Source organism: Felis catus, chromosome A3, assembly GCF_018350175.1.
Source record: "Felis catus isolate Fca126 chromosome A3, F.catus_Fca126_mat1.0, whole genome shotgun sequence".
Classification (NCBI taxonomy): Eukaryota; Metazoa; Chordata; class Mammalia; order Carnivora; family Felidae; genus Felis; species Felis catus.
Genome location: NC_058370.1, coordinates 120,254,637 through 120,274,765, shown reverse-complemented (window position 1 = coordinate 120,274,765; position 20,129 = coordinate 120,254,637). Strand labels below are relative to the sequence as shown.

The following is a 20,129-nucleotide window of genomic DNA, read 5'->3' as shown; positions in this document are numbered from 1 at the left end:
TGTGAGGGCCTTGGGGGAAGGGATTATGTCTTATCCACCCTGGCATCCCCAAAGCCTAGACCGATGCGCCTAACATGAGGCAGGCACTCAAAAGCACTTGATGAGTGACTGTCACATAGTAGGTACTCTCAGTAGGTGACTCCATACACACCGAGAGAGGCACCCATGCAAATCTACAAACCTACAGTTACGTGAAGATAACTGTGCATGAGGCTCCGGTGCTGCCCTGAGCTTTATGATTTCAAATCCGGAAACAGGATGACTAACGTGTACTTTCTAGGCTTACACAGAGTCATGTCACTTTACATTTATGTAACTCTTTACAGCTCTCAAAGCACCTTCACATTTGGTGGCCTGTCAGGTTAGGTAGTTACCATCAGCCTTTCTAAACTTCTGAGGCTATGATTTGACCTAGATTTTAACCCAGCTCACTGGATGGATTATTTTAAGCCACATACAACTTCTCATTCTGATGAGCTGGGCTATGACGATAATAATCTCTTGCAGTCGTACAGTAGGTGGTAATTAACAGAGCATTTTCACATACATTATTTCATTTTATTCTTCTGCTTTACAGAAAGCAGAGCTGGCATTATTATTATTATTTTTTTTTTCCATTACACAGGCGGGAAATCTGAAGCTCAGAGAGGTTATCTAACTTACAGAGATCAGGGAGCCAGGAAAAAAGGTCTTTAGAACCAAAATTTCAATCTTTCGACGCCCAGCTCATGGGTCTTTCCACTGCCACGTGCCATTACACCCTATGACGCCACGTGCTGCTGACGTGTGTCACCGTGTGTGTCACAGGGAAACCGTGAGCGTGCAGGCGATCCAAGGTAAAGGCACAGCCCGGCATTCACATGTGCGTATCCACACAGCTGTCTCAGGAGGCTCACACCTAGACACAGGACCCCTCCCCTAAAGAGATCTACGTCCCACCCAGGGACCGCCGGCAAGATGTACGTGCTCCCTCCAGAGCGTACAGAGGATGCTACCGACCCAGCATCCGTTGAGCAGATGTCTCAAGTTGGTGTTTGAGTTGAGGGGATGAACTTGACAGATCTAGCCAGCCACTTGCCCAGACCCTTTGGGACAAGAGGCACGTACAGCCTTGGCCAGCTGGCCGGCTGGCCTCCAGGGGCCGTCTGTGATCGTGGAATTCAATGGAACCGATTGGCCTCTCCGCCAGGCCCAGCCCCGTTCTGGGCGGCCCGAGTCCCAGCTCTGCAGAGTGACAGCCACAGGACCCTGCACACCACACTGCGCACATGTGCTCACAGGTGCCACACGCCCAGGCTGGGCCCACAGACAGGCGGGTGGCAGGGCACGCTGCCGGAGGACGCGTGGGGAGGACGAGGCTGCAGCGTGAGTGGCCACGCGGTGGCACCAGGAATGGTTGCACATACCCCCCAAAGTCCCTTGCTTTTAACGATCTCAGTCACCTCCCAAACTGTCAGTCCTCTGTTCCAATTATTCATCAGTATTCAACAAGTATTCACAGCCCCCTCGGTCTGCTTCATATTATACATACTGAGGAAGGCCCCATCCCTCCCAAAAGGCCATGCCCCCGAGGGGTTCCCACAGCTCCAGTGCCCCATAAATGCCATTTGGAAACCCCAAATGGTTCAAAATGGTGGTGCCTGGGGTTTCTCAGGCCCTCCTGCCAGGGTGCAGCCCTCCCCGACAAGCTGTGTGCCATGATGGGGCCTCACTGCCTTCTGGAATGGAGACTCCACTAAGCATACCCAACACACTGCAGCCCAGCAGGTTAACCTCCATGGCCTCAAGGCCAACGCGAGGCCAGGCTAATGGGCGTGCTCAAAAAATATTTATCCGGCACCTATTGTGTGCTGGATACAAAGATAAGCAAATAGAGCACTCAGTTTAGAGAGAGAGACAACACATAAATAAAAAAGCACCTCAGCACAGTGTCCCTTCCATGGACCCCAAGCCCACCCAAGCTCTACATAGCGCTCCATCTCATCCCCACCCCACCAGGCACCCCCTTTCCGGAGGCATTAGAACGCTACGTGGGGCATGATTTTTCTCGATTTATAGAGGGAGAGAATCCGGCTAAAACTACTTCATAGCCGTGTGACCCTTTGCCAAGTTTCTTAGCCTCCCTATGCCTCCATTCCATCTCTCTAAAACGGGGGTGAAGAGAGGAGATGCCCCCTGAGTTGTTGTGGGATTGAGTTAATTGCCAAGCCAAGGAAGCTCCTTTACACGCCCTACCACAGCGTGCAGACATTAAGTGGGATGATCACAAGCAATATCCCTCATTGCCCCGCAGGGCACGACCAGGCCCAGGTGCCAGAAAGGAAGGGCATCGTCCCCATTTCCCGAACGTCCTGGAATACCCACTCCAGTCTGCCCTTCTCCTCTGCAAAGCCGAGCTCGGCTGTTCCCACCCAGGCCCTGTGGGACGTGCTTCTTGGCAGGGAGGAGCTCCATCCCCAGCCTGACCATTTAAGCCATGAGGGACCTGGGGAACCTCACCTGAGCTTCTGAAGGGAGCCACAGCCCTTCCCATCAGGAGTTGGGGCTCCCTGTCTCTTGCCTCAGTGTCGCTTCTATTCAATGCATGAAGGGAAGAGGGACCTCAGGCCTGTTTTTGAGGACCCAGGAATAACCTTCCTTCCACATGCCAGGTTCTCAGTGGACTTTCAACCCACACCACACCCTGCCTGCGTTTTCCACCCTGTCACCCCAAGCTCCTGAGATCCTGGGGGCTACATTGCACCTACCCCACCAGTGTGCGGATAGGCAGGTAGATAAATACATGGGTGGGTAGGTAGGTAGGTAGAGAGCAAGCTAGCTAGTTATCCAAAATAAGTCATAAGACTAACTTAACACGTCAGGTTCCTGTGTTAAAAACACACCATGTAAACCTCTCTTTTCCCCGCTCAGGCCATGCCGCTGAGTCACACGGCGCATTCCAGACGCAAACACAGGTCTGTCTCCAGAGTCCGAGTGACACCTTCTCAAGACTGTAGTGACTGCAGGTTACCTAAACTTGACCTGCCTACCTCCTTTTACGGTGCGTCACAGATAGCACGTGTTTTATGAATTGAAGGTTTGTGGCAAGCACGTCTACCGGCACCATTTTTTCTGACAGCATTTGCTCACTTCGTGCCACGTTTTAGTAACTCTTGCAATTTTTCAAAAATTTTCATTCTATTTGTTATGGTGATCAGTGATTACGACTTGCTGAAAGCTCAGATGATGGTTAGCATTTTTAGCAATGTTTCAAAATTAAGGCCTGTACATTTTTTAGACACGTTATTGCACTCTTGATAGACTACGGTATAGCCCAAGCGTAACTTTTAGGCACTGGGAAATCAATAAGTTCATTTGACTTGCTTTATTGCAGTATTCACTTTGCCCTGCGGATGTGGAAAGGAACGTGCAGTATCTCCAAGGTACGCCTGTCATATCTAACGTAAAGAATTTTAGAGGACCTAAAACATGGGTCCCAGTCGGCTCAGGGGTGGACTGTTTACGTCACACGTCCACTCTACGTGACCAAGCATCTAATCGACTCCACTGAACTACAAACGGATGTGCCCTTAGTCGTAGCTGTGTTCTTGAAGAGGTAAGGGTAAAGCTACCTTTTCTGTTACCGTCTGCATGAACTAAGAGGGATGCTATTTAAACAACCCCTATCGTGACTATTATAAAGCAAAGAGCCGGCCCTAAGCATTGATGTGTGGGCATCTGAGTGTGATAAAGGCAGAGCGTGCCCAGAGTGGGCAACAGACCTGTGGACCAGCAAGAACAACGGAGAGGGGAGCTAGGGGAAGCCTACCCAGGGTGCCCTTGAGTTTGTGTACCAGGATGCAGGAAGTAGTCAGTGCCCAAGAGAAGTCGGCACTTGCCAGGCCTTTGGGCCAGGCCTTTGGGTTGGAGGAGGGAGCCCCGGCCACAGCGGTGGACACACACGCACACGGGCACACTCACTGTGCTCCCCCAGCACAAATATGCATCCACTGCTGTTGCTTCTTCCACTCAGCTTCTCCCCCCCTGGACGGTAGGCACGGCTCGTAACTTCCTATCCCCATTCCTTTACAGGAATGTTTATTTAGTTCATCTGACAGACTTATGGAGCCCTACTATGTGCTAGGTGCCTGGAGAGGTACCTGGAAAAAAAGAGAGGAAGAGAAGGAAAGAGAATGGGTGCAGAAGGGAGGCAGACAGGCAGGGAAGGAGGCATGGTAAGAAGGAGGGTGTCCACAGCCCTGTCTTCATTGACCAGCGTGTGTCTGGAGTGTCTGTGTGTGTGCGCACGCACATACCCACAATCGTGCCCACTAGACTTGTGTGTGAATTCTTACTGGAGATGAAGTGCCCCCAACACCCACCCTGGGGCAAGAGATCTGTCGCGAGGAGTAAGGCATTCCCTGGCCGTCCCGACTTCCAGTCTAGACAAATATCCTGGCCCCTGCAGCAGAAGCAATATGGGCAGGACCCTGGAGGCACCACTCATTCTACCTCTTCATGCAGGAGGCAGCCTGGTGGTCAGCAGCCAAGAGCACAGCCTGCCTGGGTTCCAAGCCCACTTGCTAGCCACTGACGAGCTGTGTAACCTTAGGCAAGTGACCGCACCTCTCCAAGCACCCATTTAGTCGTTAATAAGATGGAGGGTGAAAAGAATACAGCCTATCTTATGGAGCAATGGTCAGAATGAAATAAGATAATGCAAAGCACAGAGCTTAAAGTAGCACCTGGCAGATAGCACTCAGTGCATCTTGGCTGTTGTGTTTCTGAGGCCAGAGGAAAGAAAGAGGGGAGCGGCGTGATCGGGGGCCCAGCCTGGGGCTTGGACTCGTGGCCAGGCGCTGATTCATATTTGGGGAACTGAGGAGGCCTTTCCAGCCCCTTCCTGCTCCCTCTGCCCCTCCCCTCCCCTCCATGCAGGGCCTGACACCCCACCTCCATGCTCCTCCGCAAGCCAGGACCCTGGCTCCGGGCCTCCCTGCTGTTGGACGCGCCCCCCGCCCCACACACATCTCCCATAAGGCCAGCTCCCCCTCCCTCCATGTGGCTACATCTACCCAGCTGACCCACCCTGGAGAGAACCCCAGAGCTCTAACCCCCCCCAAATCTGCATTGTCCCAGCCTCCCCACTTAACATACGGATGGCAAGGCAGGGGAGGCCACAGGGAGAAGAGGGGCTGGGCAGACCCCTCTATGCACTCCCAGCCATACGCACTCGGCCTCAGCCACCACTGCACCCAGCCTGCTTGACCCAGGCCCCAGGCTGCTGTTCTGTGGGAGGGTCTTACCCCTCTCATTTCCCTTTCTCTGCTATCCGCTATGTATTTCCTGAGCATCTACTCTAGGCTTGTCAGGCCCTGCCCTCCCCTCCCCCTGGATATCATCCACACCAGTACTTCCTAGATGCCCTAGAGAGCTAGTTAAAGCAGATTGCTGGGCCCCTGCCCCAGAGTCTCTGATTTGCATTTCTAACCTTTCCAGGGGCCACTGGGGCTGCCGGTTTAGGGGGTCACGTTTTGAGAACTGCATGTCCACTACAAACTGCAATTCAAGGCCGACAGAAGGAAGCAAGGGCTTTGATCAGAGAGGAGCAGTGAAGATTAGGGAGCAGGCACACCGGGCAGAGGAAACCGCAGAAACAGAGGCCTGGCAGCTCCAGGAAGTACCCAAGTGGAAGGTGCGTGGAGGCGTGGCAGGGAAGGAGGCTGGAAGGGGCGTGGGGCCCAGTGGAGCAGGGGCCAGTGCGTGGCCACACCCCTTCCCTCTGGCTCACCAAACAGTTCCTTTGTGCCAGGTGCCCCAGGCAACTCTGCCAGGCTCCTTGGGCCGCAGCCCAAGCCCATCTTCCCCCTCTGCAGACAAGGCACCTCTGCCCCAGGCCTGGCTTTCTCGGGCCAGCGTGGGCGGCTGTGTCTCTACCCGCCCTCCCCGGTGGCTCCCTGGAGCTGTGGGAGCCAGCCCAGAGGTGCCAGGGAGGTGTGCCAGGTGAGCCGGCATGCGCGCTGTGGGCGTGGGCGGCTGGGGAGGAGCGCCCGCCATGCCCCAGCCCCCGTCTATCGGCCGCTCTATCAGCACCAGGATCTGGGGCTTGGGTGTGTGTTTGTTGCCTCGTGAGCCAGAACAGTTACTATGGGTAGATAATAATAGCAATCGTAATCCCTCATAATTGGACCAGACTTTGCTGTTTGCAGGGCATTTCCATGCCCGTGACCTCATCTGACTTCCACAACCACCCTGTAAAACAGGCACAGCCAGAGTCATGATCCCCACTTCACAGCTGAGCAAATGCAAGCCCGGATGGCCTGAAGTCACATCTCCAGGAAGTGGCGTACTCAGGCCCGGGCCCGGGGACTTCTGACTCTGTCCAGTGCTCTTTCTCGATCTTGAACTGTCATCACAGGGAGCCTGATCTGCTACTTTCCATGCGAGGGAGCCAGGGCCTCTGCTATCCAGGGTGGCACAGTTCAGTAACAAGAGGAGTCCGGCCTGACTGCCCCCCCCCCCCCCCGCCCTTCCCCACCTGCCAGTGTATGGACTGGAGCTGTGTCAGCACCAGTCAGGGCATCAGGCCACGTCGGGAGGTCAGGGTCACCTAATCCAACAGAGGAGCAAAGCAGAGCTGGTGGAGGGAAGGGAATTACCCATAGCCTCCACTCAAGAGCACAGGTGGCCAGCTGCAGGTGGCCCTGACTCCGTGGTGGCAGGGTATAGGTCTACCGCCACCCGAGATAGGAGTGGCCCAGAAGGCCCACGGGATAACCTGGACTACCTGTTATTTTCTGTGGGGGTCAGAGAGAAGGGGACCGGTAGCGCCTAGAAAGCCTGGCTCAGTGGGCCACAGCAAGCACTTTCTCCCCAGTTTGCTGTGTATACGCCCCCAACCGGGGCATTCTGCCGGATTCCAGGCTGGGAAGGCAGGTGCTGGCGCTTTGTGCGCACACCTGTGCGTGTGTGTCCGCACGAGGACTGACGCAGGCGGGGCAGCGGGAAAGGTTCTGACCCACCAGGCTCTCATCTGGACCCACCACTGAGTATCTGGGCTCAGCGTCCTCACCTGTAAACTAGGGCCATCTGCCCTTGCCCCACCTGTTTCAAGGGCTGCTTCCAAGAACCACACGGATGGAAACCACTCAGAAAACCGAAACAGGCTCTAAGAATGAGCAAACCCAGGAAGGAGCTGAGCACGCGTGGGGGAGGACAAGCAGTGAGCGGGTCTTAGGGCCGCCCCTGACGGTGGCCAAGCAGAGGGGACACTCCTCAGAGTGCCGGGGGGGGGGGGGCATGCCCGGTGCCAGGTGTCCACTGTAGTTCCAGAAGGACAAACTATAACCCCCAACCAAGCATCACCACCCCTCGCTCCTTGCTCAGGAAAAGGGGAGCAGGCAGAGGAAACTGTGGGGACCAGAGCACGGCAGATGGGACACCCCAGAAAGGCCCGTGGCTGGCACAGCTTCCCCAGAAAGGTGGTGGTGGGGTTTACCATTTCACTGACAGAGGGGGAACACAGAATCCCAACGTTGGGGGTTCAGGGTGGCTTTGCCTACAGGTGGACACGGCTTGGTGAGGTTCCAAGGCAGCCTGTGGGGACCCAGCAGGGATCCCTACTGGTCTGCTGGGATCTCCTCTGATTTAGGCTCATCCTGGAGTTCAGCAGAGGGTGATGAGGTCACCTCTCATGGGGCTCTGAAAACAAGGAGGTCATTAGCTCCATGGTCAGAAGTGACACTCACTCAGAGCCCGGGGTGGGGGTGAGGGGCAGGAAATCACCATCTCCAGGATGACTGGTGTCACCCTGTGTGGGAGGGGGAGCCCTCACGCGGCCTCACATCTACCAACCTCCCTGAATTTGTCTTTGGCCTCCCAGAAGCTACCGAATACCCTGGGGAAGCAGAGGCAGCTAAGACAGGTAAAGTGACCAACCTGAGGACACAGGGCTGGTAGGAGGCCAATCCAGAAAGGAATCTGGGTTTGGGGACACGCTGCAAGGCCGACTGCCAACACTGTACAGACCCAGGGCTTGAGCCTCTGCTCAGACACCAAGAAGGTGAAAAGCCTGGGTCCTGGAGCCTGATCACGTGGTTCAAATTCCCACCGTACCACCAGGACTGAACCTCTACCAGCCATCACCCGAAGGGGGACACCACCCCCCTCCACCGCCCAGCGTGAAGGCTGAGCTGCGCGGTCCAGCGCTCAGCACACCAGAGCTGTCACTGCTCGGGGACGGGCCCTCCCCTTCCCTGGGTTTGGGGTCCCAGGGGGTCCTGGGCAGGGCCAGCTGCTCACCTTGCGGTCCTCCTCCCGCTCCGGAGCGGAGCTGCTGGTGTCCCCGGGGCCGCTGGAGGGCATTGCGGGCAGCTGGGCGGTGGGAGGCAGGCTGGGGCTGCGCGGGGCTGGGGGGCTGCTGGGCTTTGGGGAAGGAATTATCGTGGTCTTTGTAAGCAAGAGTTAGAACTTAGACATAGATCCCGGTGCTGAGGGAGACTCCTGCTGCCTGCGGTGTGGGCTTCCAGTGGCTCCACCTGTGGGGGAAAGACAAGAGGGGTCAGCAGGGCAGGACACCCCCAACCCAGGCCCCACCTGACCCCCCCACACACACCTCAGCCCCAGGGCCTGTGGGGCCTGTTCCTCCGACCTCACTCCTCTTCCCAGGCTCACCAGCAGCTCCGGCCAAACTAGCACCCCAGAGAGTAGGGGAAACCGAGGCCGACTCAGCTGGCAGGGTACTGCCTGGCTTCCCCCAGGGCCACCTCCTGCCTGCGAGGCGGCAACAGTCTCCCCGGGGCCTCCGCGTTGCTGGGGCGCAGTGGGCGCCACTTCTGGGACTTCTAACTGCCTCCTGCCTCCTCCCTTTTCTTCATTCACGTCTGTTCTCTCCTTTGAAAGCTTCCCGCACCCTCCCTCCCACCCAGCCACCCCCTGGGAAATCCCAGAGGTCCCCAGCCCCGCTACATTTTCCTTCTAATCTGTCCTCCCCTCACGCCCCCGCCCCCACACCGCTCCCACCACGTGGAGGAAGTGAGCTGCAGTCACAGGATGTGAAATGAATGTCAGCTCACTTTAGGACCAGCGCCTGGGCCCAGAGAGAGCTGAGGTTGAACTCGGGCTGCGGCCAGGCTGAAGGCCTAGGTTTGCAGTGCAGTCTGGAGGGCGCCCCGGTGGGGAGAGGCCGAAGCCAAGGCCACGGCGATGGCTGACGGGAGGCTGCTTCCCCCCCACCCCCACTCGAGCCCCACGAATCGGCACCATTTGCCCGGGGAACCTGGTGGGCTTCAGGGGGCCCTCCGCACCCACCCTGCTTGATTTTAGGGGCTTTTTCATCTTCCCTGCTTCAGGTGCGGGCCTCAAGCCAGTGAAATCACAAAGCCCCCGCCGCAGGCCTCTGCTCGGGGTGGGGGTGTTGCGGATTCAACCCCCTTTGCTCGGAGACACTGAGTTCTGGGCTCCCCACCCCCCAGGAGGAAACCCGGGCCAAGCCCCTGCCTCCAGTGCACCCGCCCGCGGGGAGGGGATTGGCAGGAGAAGGAAAGTGGGAGGCAGCTGGATCTGGGCCCACCCACACCCTTCCCCTTCCAGTTCCCGTTCTGCTTCCCGGGCTTCCCCTCCCTCTCGGGCTCCTTCTCCCATCCCCCTCCAGCCAAGGCTCCCTGGAAAACCAGGCACTGGAGAAAGCACAGGCTTGGGTCTCCCACGGGCGCGGCCCCTCCCCCAGGGACGGCGGCGGCTGGAAGGTGGGTTCTGTCCAGGGTGTGTTGGGACAGGCTGGGGCTGGGAGGAGCCTCCTTAGGGCCAGCACAGGAGGGGCTGTAAGTTCAGACCCCAGTGGGCTGTAGGTGCTCCAAGCCCCCACAGGTGAACCCGAAGGAAACCCCAGGTGCTATGCAGACACGTAAGCTCGGCACAGTACTGAGCCCCATGAATGTTTGCTGCCCAAATGCACGAGTGCACAGACAGCAGGAGGAGTATTGCTTTAAGTGTCAGACACGGTGCTAAGCACGTGACATGCTGGCCTGCCTTCCTTCCTTCCTTCCTTCCTTCCTTCCTTCCTTCCTTCCTTCCTTCCTTCCTTCGGGGAGCTTCTAGTACTATTACTATCCCACGTTTACAGTGGAACCTAATGTTCAAAAAGGTTAGGATTTGTCCATATTCTAGAGTCAAAGCGGAAACTTGAATCCAGATCTCTCTCACTAAAGCTCGGAGGCGGTGGGGGGGGGCTGTCTGTGAAGCTGTGTCCCCCAGCTTATACCACCCCACAGAAACAACTCTTGAGAGCCCATTCGAGAACTGGTCCAACCCAGAGCTCCATAAAGCTTCCCTCCATTATCAGCCAGTCATTCCCCCTCAAACCCACACCCCATTTGTTAGCACAAACATGCCCAATGGCCTTCCCACCACCCCCCCCCCCAACCACATCAAAACCTTCAAAAGGATAAGGGAGTTATCTGGTTGGAAAGAATATTGAACCCAGAGTCAGCAGATGTGGGTTCTAGTCCTGACTCGGGCTTCTCACCCTTAGTTTCCTCAACCGTGAAATGGTCGAGGTAGACTCCGTTATCTACAAGGGGTCTTCTAGCCCCTCCCGGCCAAGCTACTGGAGGCTCCAAGGGCAAAGGGGAGACGCAGACAAGGCTGGGACAACTTCAGGAGCCCCAGAGCCCCAGAATGGAGTCGGTGAAGACCCAGGCACAAAGTAAGTAAGAGGCAGATAACCCTCCACCAGATGTTCGTCTCAACACTGCCCTGAGGCCCAGAAACACCCAGGGAGCTTCTGCAAGAAAAAAAAAAAAAAAAAAAAAAAAAACAACACTTTCAGAGAACCTCTGGTTGCCATTGAAAAGAGTAGGAAGTAGGAGGGAAAAGCGGAACATCACAAGGCATTGACCCTGAGGGCAGACACCCCGGAAAGGAAAGGAAACCTCTTTCCTCCTCCCCTTCCTCGCCATATCCCCCTGGTATCTGAGCGGCACGCACAAACTCACCGCAAACTCAGCCGACCTGGGTCAGTCTGTAGGTTCCTTTGTGTTACTCAATGGAACAGATCTGTCAGAAAGTGCTCCTCAGAATCACCCAGCATCATCTAAAACCATCCGGCATATGGTCAGGCAGGCCACGCACCGCACAGCCCGGGGGGCCCACGGCGGTGGCCAAGCTCCAGGACTCGACACGGCGCTTCCCACCTGCCCTTGGAAGCTTCCTTCTCTCAAGCAGCCCCGCTGAGAGGAGCGGCCAGCTCCTGGGCCCCCGGTCCCAACCCAGCGGCGTGTGTCCACCACGACGACGGTCCTTTGCCAAGCACGGCTCTCTGCTGCTCCTGGCGCCGAAGCCTCCTTCTCACCGGGGCCAAGGGCTGTGCCACAAAAACCACCACCAAAGAAAAATCCATGCCGGGAACCCTACCACCAAGGACAAGCAGCTTTTATTTCCTTCTTTACACTTCTAAATGTCCACAGTGGCCGTAAATAATGTGTATAGCAACATCTTTAAAAAATGCTTAAGGAGGGGCGCCTGGGCGGCTCAGTCGGTTAAGCGTCCGACTTCAGCTCGGGTCACGATCTCACGGTCCGTGAGTTCGAGCCCCGCGTCGGGCTCTGGGCTGATGGCTCGGAGCCTGGAGCCTGCTTCCGATTCTGTGTCTCCCTCTCTCTCTTCCCCTCCCCCGTTCATGCTCTGTCTCTCTCTGTCTCAAAAATAAATAAACGTTAAAAAAAAAATAAAAATAAAAAAAAATGCTTAAGGAATCCCATCAGAAAAATGTCTGGGTATCACAACCTACACAGTCACCATTATCACTCTTCAATTCCAAACCCGCTGTGGAAAAAGGACAGGGATTTTGAATACACACACCAAATTTCACCACCGTCTAAATCCAAGTTGGTAAAAAGTTTTTTTTGTTTTGTTTCTCAAGACGTACAGTCACGGGCTGGGGCCGAACAGAGAGGAGACACCCCCACCCCCCCCCCCCGCGACATTTTGGGGTCTGGAAAGCAGCTTCGTGATTGCCAAATTTCAGACAAAACTGATTTCAAATCAACCTCAAATCAAATCAGATCAGACCTGCTTTATGACAAGAATCCTCAAAAGACACTTGAGACAGTAGCACCAGATATCTCCCAGACCAGGGGTGAGGGGGACGGACAAGGGAAAAATGAAGAAGACTGAAGGAAAGAAGTAAAAGCCCTAGGTCCTGTCCCCGTGGAGTCCGAAGGTTTACTCTCTGGAGAGCACAGAACAGAGGGGTCTCTGCACAGAGAGTTGACTGGTGCAGCTGAGAGCAAAGGTAATATATCAAAATCCGGGAGACGAAGATTATTCTAAACGCTGACGTCGAGTGCCTCCAGCTTTTCCCCACTGGGCTCCCAGAACCCTGGCAGCCCGACCCTCGCCTTCTCTGGAGAATCTCATTAGTCCGAGGGGACAGGCCTGCGGACATAGATGCTGCCCCCAGAAGCCAAACGGTGTCCAAATGGCTTGTTTAGGTCAACCAGGTGGGTCTGCCGCACAACAAGCCCCAGCATCATGCACAGGTCTTCTAATCCCCTTGTTCGTCCCCCGTGCTTAATCCTGTAAAGGACCATCATGGACCAGTAGACGTCAGAGGGAAGCCTCTGACTTGGAAGACAGAGACGAGAACGCAGAAACCCACAACTTGGAAAACCTAGACTTCAGGCCCAGATCAGACGCCGCGTTCACGAGACAAGAACGTGGCACGATTTGAAGAGAACACTCAGAGAACGAAACAGATTTGCCGAAGGTACAAGTCATGCTAGCAAGATGCAGAACTCAACACAAAGGTACTCCAAAGAGAAAAATGGAAATAGGAGAGGATGGGAAAGACAGCTTGAGAACTGGTCCGGAAGTTTCATCTGAAAAGTAGGCATTACAGAAAAAAAAAAACAACAACAACAAAAAAAAACCAAAACGGGAGAAAATTACCAATGAAATAATTCAAGGGAATTTCCCAGAGCCGAGACATGAGTGACCTGGTTGAAAAGACCCACCACAAGGCACGTCACCGTGAAATCTCAGAACACTGACATCAAGAGAGGATCTTGTAGACCAGGAGAAAAAGTGACACATAAAGGTCCAGGAAGCAGAATGGCTTCGGATCGCTCAACGGTAATGTGGAAAGCAAGAAGACAAAGGACCAATACCTTTGGAATTCTTAAAATAATTCTCCCGTTAGAATTCTTTACGCAGCCTCGTCATCATTTACGTGTGATAGGAGAATATATTTTCCAGACGCTCCTTTCTCAGGAACACAGGAAGATGTCCTCTAAGACACACGAGACAAGGGAAGGGGATCTCCGGGATTGAGGTGGAAACAGGCCAGGTGAAGCCATCGAGGGTCACTGTTCGGATCAAAGCAGCGTCACCTAAGCCTCAGGCCTGTTGACTGCTGTCATTGCCATGCCCTTGACCATCGAACGGTCTTTTTAATCCGACAAGACTACGGGTGTCACTCCCTGTTCCCACTCTGCCATCTGAACTCAGGAACTGAACGGATTCGGATATTGACAGGTATCTGTCCCGGACGATGTGCTCCAAAAAGGGGGAGTAAACCAGACAAGAGGAAGAAGGCGAGATCCAGGAAATAGGAACTTCAACCCGAAAGAAGGCAGAGGGAATGCCACGGAGGACCACAAAAGGAAGCCACAGAATGGCAGCCACAACGTGCCACACAGCTAGAACTGGAAAGAACTTTCCAGCAAGAACTGGAAAACTGGGTCTGGAGCATGTAATATTTGATGTGACTGCCCTATGGAAAGCCACACCAACAGCTATTAGAAGGTGAGGCAGCAACTAGCAAAAGGTACAAAGAAAATAAGGCAGATGCAGAAACCAGATCATTGTTAACTTCAGTGGAAAAAAAAAAAAAAAGGAAACGATTGCAGTAGACTGTAAGGCTTAGCTGTGAATACAGACGCGTTAGTTGATTTAACAAATATGTGTGTGTGTATACACACCTATGTAATGCATGTGGGTATATATACATATGTGTGTATATATATATACACACACGTATATATATATATGTATATATATGTGTATATATATACACACACGTATATATATATATGTGTATATATATACACACGTATATATATATATGTGTATATATATACACACATGTATACGTGTGTGTATATATATATATATATATATATATATATATATATATATATATTCCTGTTGCTGCTGTTACAAGTCACCACAAAATTAATGACTTAAAACAACACAAATGTGTCATGTTGCAGTTCTGGGAGACAAAAGTTCAAAATGGTTCTTGTCACTGGACTGAAAATCAAGATGTTGGTAGGGCTGCACTCCCCTCTCTGGAGGCTCTAGGGAGAATCCATTCCCTCGACTTTTTCAACTCCTACAGGCTACTCACATTCCTTGGCTCATGGTCCCTTCCATCGTCAGAGCCAGCAACGGCCAGGCTCTCTCTTATCGCATTACTCTGACTCCGCTTCCAGAATCACATCTCCTCTGCCTCCCACCTCTGTCTTTCATTTCTAGGGACCCTGTCGATTACCCTAGACCCACCCAGAGAATGTAGGATGATCTCCCCATCTCAAGATCTTTAACTTAATCAGACCTGCCGGCAAAGTCCCTTTTGTTACATAAGGTAACATATCCACAGGTTCAGGGGATTAGGATGCGTCCCTCTTGGCGGGGGTGGGGACGTGGCAATATCCTGCCTATGACACGTATACACACGCATGCATTCATATGTGCATAAAACATTTTTGAAAGAGCACTGTTAATAGTATGCCCTACCACGAGAACTATTTAGGAGCAGAAAGGCTGGCCGTGTAAGGGAGCTGCATGCCTACTTACTAAATAGGAAATCAATGGGAAATGTCTCAAATGGAAGAATCAAAAATATGCACATGCCTCAGAAACGTGAGATGCAAAATTGCTAGAAGAAACAGCTAAAAGTGGTCGCCTCTGAGAAGGAGAGGGTGGGAGGGTCTCTTTGGTGAAGTGATGTTGGTCTTGACTTCTTACGTGATGCGTATGTACTGCTGTGAGGAAATAAGACAGGAATGTTATGGGGCGCCTGGGTTAACCAAGCGGTTAAGCGTCAGCTTCAGCTCAGGTCACGATCTCACGGTTTGGGGGTTCAAGCCCCGCGTCGGGCTCTGCGCTGCCAGCTCGGAGCCTGGAGCCTGCTTCGGGTTCTGTGTCTCCCTCTCTCTCTGCTCCTCCCCCGCTTGCATTCTGTCTGTCTCTGTCTCTCTGTCTCTCTCAAAAATACATAAACATTAACACAATTATTTTAAAGAGGGAATAGGGAAGGGCAAGAGGGCTTACCTCCCAACTTCAACCACTGGTTGGCGTTGGCTTCTATCCTCCTCTACGAGTGCGTCTAAGCCCTTCTACCTTGCTGCTCTGTGAAACCATCACTTCCCACAGCATGACCATGACCAGTGCCTCACGCCCACACACAGTTCCATCACCAGCTATAAAAGGGGTGCCTCCCTCCCTGCTCCCCCACCCCACCCCTCACCGAACGTGTCTAATCCCTCCCCATACATCACTTCCACCAAGCACAGCCCCTGCCCAGGGTGCTGCACGTCCCTTCCATTCCTCCCAAAGTGCATCTGTGCTCGCCATGGCTGCCCACGTCCCTAACCGCAACACCGGCTCATTCAACAGCCCACCTCAGCCGAACACCCACAGTTGAGCCATCCCTGCCACGTCACCTGCCCCCCCCCCGCCTCCAGCCTGCCACCACACCGCCCCCGGCACCGTCCCCACCTTCCTCACCAACCCCAACCCCATCAGCACCTCCCCAGCTCATCACCCCAAGTCTCCCCTCCAGGTTTGCGCCCACCGGCACTGAGACCGTCACCCCGCTATGTCACCTCAACAAGAGCCTGCGCAGAACGATTCTCTTCCAGGAACAAAACCAGAATTGCCCCAAACCTAAATCCTTTCTCCATCAAAAACAATCCCGGGGCGCCTGGGTGGCTCAGTCGGGTGAACTTCTGACTTCGGCTCAGGTCACGATCTCACGGTTGGTGGGTTCAAGCCCCCTGTCGGGCTCTGTGCTGACAGCTCAGAGCCTGGAGCTGCTCTGGATTCTGTGTCTCCTTCTCTCTCTGCCCCTCCCCTGCTCACGCTCTCTCTCTCAAAGATAAACAAAAAAAATTTTTTTAATTAAAAAAACAACACAGTCTTGATGTCATCACCGTAAGAGCCCCTTCCACTCCATCTCAAGTGCTCGATCTGCATCGCTGAAAAACATAGACCATCTCTGGACCAGGCCCTTCCTCCCCCTCCATCTAAAGTCTACTTTTCCCCTTGTGGACTTTGCTTGTTTCCAGCTATCTACCCCTCCCCACCAGGGGGCTTGGGGCGTATTTGTCCTGACCCCACAACTCACCCCAGGCAGAGTGAGCATGTGACCAGGCGGGGCCAACCAGACGCCTCCGGGGACCGTGGTGGTGCAATGGAAAGGCTACAGGGTAGGATGTGAGTCAGGAGCGGCTGCCTGCGGGGGAGGGCTTGCCCGAGAACAAAGAGCTGAAGACAGAGGGATGGCACACTGAGGTCATTGTCTAGGCCCCCGAGAATCTAGCTGTACCTGGAGGCAGGGCATCTCTGAAACTCGCAGTAATGGAAGCCTTTCCCTGCTTGGGTGTGAGTGAGTCTGTGCCGTGCGGCTGACAGTCCTGACTCATATGCTAATCTCAGCCTCCTAAAGGGCTTCTTCCTGCGTGGGTTCAAATCCTGACCTGCTTACTCTATCAGCTGTGTGACCTGGGGCAAAACCATGGCCCGCGGGCCTCAGTTTTCTCAGCTGTAAAATGGGGTAATAATAGGAGCCACTTCACAGGGTTGTTGTGAGAACTCAAACGAAATTCATTGAACATGCTTACAAGGGTGCCTGGCACAAAGAAAATCCTCAGTACATTTAAACAACTGTTAGTCCCTGACTAATCCAGCCCACGGTTTTCTCTCCTTTCTTGAAATCCCCCGAGTGCCCGTGAGCGGACGTCACTCAAACAGGAGCTTGTACTCACGAAGCTCCCACGACGTGCCAGCCCCTGTGAATAGAGCTTTACAACCGCAACATCTTGTTCATCGTCACGCCTCACTCCGACCTTTTGAAGTGGGGACTCTCCCCTCCCCCCTCCCCGTTTTCCAGACGAGAAACGTGCGGTATCGAAAGGTTAAGAGAGCTGCCCAAGGTCATTATTAAGTGGTGGAGCTGGATTCACATCCACGTCTGTCCCACCCTGAAGTCCAGAGTTTTCCACTTCATCATGTCCTCTTACAATTAACATGTGGCTGTTGCAGACGTATTAACTTTGGGCACAGATTGGTCTGAAAGCAAAGTTTCCAGTTAGCCTCCCTTTCCTGGTGAGGCCTGTCTGCGGGGAGGGCAGGAGTCGGCGTGGTGGTAAACAACTTTCTAATCATAGTAGCCCGGGCTCTGCCCAACGCGTCAATCATTCATTCAGCTATTTACTGGGTACCTACCATGTGCTCGGCACTTGCTAAGAGACTCGTATGGTCCCATTTCATCCTTGCAACGATCCTGTGAAATGTATGAAATGGTTCTCTTGTTATTCCCGTCTTACAGAAGGAACACCTGAGGCTGAGAGGTTTAGTACCTCTCCAAGGGAGCACAGGTAGAAAGTTCCAGGGCAGGATTATGAAGCCAGGTCCGTCTAACTCCAGAGTCCCTACAAACATGGCAGCACTTGGTCACGGATGAACACGCTGAGCCTACATCGCACATCATCCGTCTACGCCCCTGGTGTGGCACCAGCCCAGAGATAACAGCGTCATAGCTGAATTTCCTACTGGAGCTTGGGCGGAGCTACAAATGCACCTTGTGGATGACCGAAGGCAGGAGAGTAATCGTGTGCCCCTCGCCACCTAATCATCTGCCAGGGTGGCGATAAGCTCCGGGCCTAGTAAACTGGGGGCCGGCAGGAGGCCGAGGGGAGCGATCAGGGCCTCCGAGACAGAGATGTCCATCTGCCAAGACTTTCCCCCTACCACAGCCTCTCTCGGTCACAAGACTGAGCTGGATGGGGGGCGGGAGGGGGGTCTCCTTTGGACTGCTCATTCCCTCTCAGCGTGAGTGAGATGCACATCATCATACCATTCCTCTGGCTTCCAGAAACATCCCTCCCATCCAAACCACCAGCTGCACAGAGAATACCAAAAGCCATTGGCAACAGGCCAACAGTCCTGCCACCCTGTTGCCACTTCAAAGCCCATCTGTCTGGCTCTGGAGTCACAACAAGATGACCTGTGGTTGTCACACTACCCTCGAGGCCAGGGCACCGCCAGTGTGAGCATTTATGATCACACCAAACCTGCTGCCACGATGGTGGCAACACCGGCAGAGAGGAGTTGAATCAGACTCCTGTGCTCATACTAATGGTTACCATGACACAGACCCGAAAGCAAGGAGGGAAAAAAAAGATTTATACCCAAAATAGATGCTGGTAAGGAGCCGAAGTTGTCCTTGGGCATTAAAAAGAACCAGTACGTTAAGGAGCATGCAATTCTGAGTGTGACAGGTCAGGAGATGCCTGACTTGTGGGGAGCCATGGGTGCTGGAGCAGTCAGATGGGCGTCCCGGGCCTTGGATCAGAGAGCCAGGGTGGCCAGGCTGAGGGTCCACATGAGAATCAGCCACGTGGGCCCTGGCAGGGCCTGCTGTCTGAGCAGCCGTGAGCGTGGGTCCGGTCCTGTCCTCCCCTGGAGGTAGCCCATGGTCCACACCTGCCAGCTCCGGGACCTCTTCACTCACTCCCTGTTGACCCCTGCCTGCGGCCCCTACCTCCTGTCTCTGCAACCGTCTAGGAGTGCGAAACGTCATAATCCCCGAAGGGGACCCCACCATGGTTCCACTGGAAAGTAAGTCCACAGCTTGGCTTTTTTTGGACCCCTGCGCCACTGAACCAAGAGCCCCAAAAAAGGAGTTACTCCACTGGCTTGGGTGATCGATCCTAGTCACCACACCACCGAGTTGCTGGTTCGTAACAGAGACAAGGAAGACCGCATCCGGAATCCAGAGGATTCTCTCAGTCACCTCTTAGAACTTCCAAGCCCCAAAGTTAGGGTTAATGGAAAAACCAGACTAACAATAACAACAACATAAAAGACAGACCAACGAGGGATTCGGATCCTTCGAGAATCAAGGTTCGGGCCACTGCACCAGGTAAAAGAAGCCTGGCCTGCTGACATTCCAGTAGAGCACAGAGGAAATCTAGGGTGGATAACGGGAGAAAGGAGCCAGACATCAAACGTGGCCTTGGGAACAAACACAGAAATGAAAACAGTAGTAGTTTTGTGTACTTTCTATTTACTTGATACATATACGTGTTTATTTGTACATGGTAACCGTTTTTCTTCTTTTTCCTCCTTCTTCCCATTATTTCATATACAAGCTGTTGGAAGTTAAATTTATACTTTAGTCTTTTGAAAAAAAAAAAAGATTTTATTTTTAAGTCATCGCTACACCCAACGTGGGGCTCGAACTCACAACCCTGTGATCAAGAGTCACATGCTCCACCGACTGAGCCAGCCAGCCTCCCCTATACTTTAGTCTTTGTAACAGAATAGTCAGTGGCACTGTGACTGAACTTGAGAAGCTATTCACGTAGACAGTGAGTGGCTGATCCAGTGCTTAGTGGGACTCTTCGGGGAAAAGGCCGAGAAGAATTGCTTGCCGTGTCTTGCGAGGTAGAAACACGGCTTCGATTGTAGTTGTAGGGGAGCCCAAATAGGTGCGAAAGGTGCAAATGCAGTTGTGCGGCCAAAGGGGTAGATAGACTGCCAGTTAGCGATTTATTCATCCTTCACTTCCTGCTCGGTGAAAATGGAACCAGGCCCTTGAAGTGTTTCTCCTCTGCCAGCAGGCACGGCGTTAGACTCTGCCACCAGAGGGTACTGGAGGGACACTGAAGAAAAGGGAGTCTTCTTTCCTAGACCTGGGGTGCTCTCCCGGAGCTCTGTACACAACTTCCCAGGCCCGGGCTCCTGCAGCGAGGGGGCTTCTGAAGCGCCTGGTCTGGGGAGTCCCTAACAGCCGGCAGCAGCCAACAGCTCCACCCGACATTCCCCTTGGGTAGTTTGGTGGCAGTGTGACCCACGCGTAGCTT

At 53.8% G+C, this 20,129-nt stretch overlaps 1 protein-coding gene across 1 annotated transcript in view; it reads right to left on the bottom strand.

Moving 5' to 3' along the window:
• Positions 1-20,129, bottom strand: part of DNMT3A (DNA methyltransferase 3 alpha) — a 99,765-nt gene that overhangs the window by 64,719 nt on the left and 14,917 nt on the right. The window contains exon 2 of the mRNA XM_023252030.2: positions 8,281-8,516. Coding sequence (XP_023107798.1) covers positions 8,281-8,343 — 63 coding nt within the window. The 5' untranslated portion in view covers positions 8,344-8,516. The remainder of the gene's footprint in view (positions 1-8,280; positions 8,517-20,129) is intronic.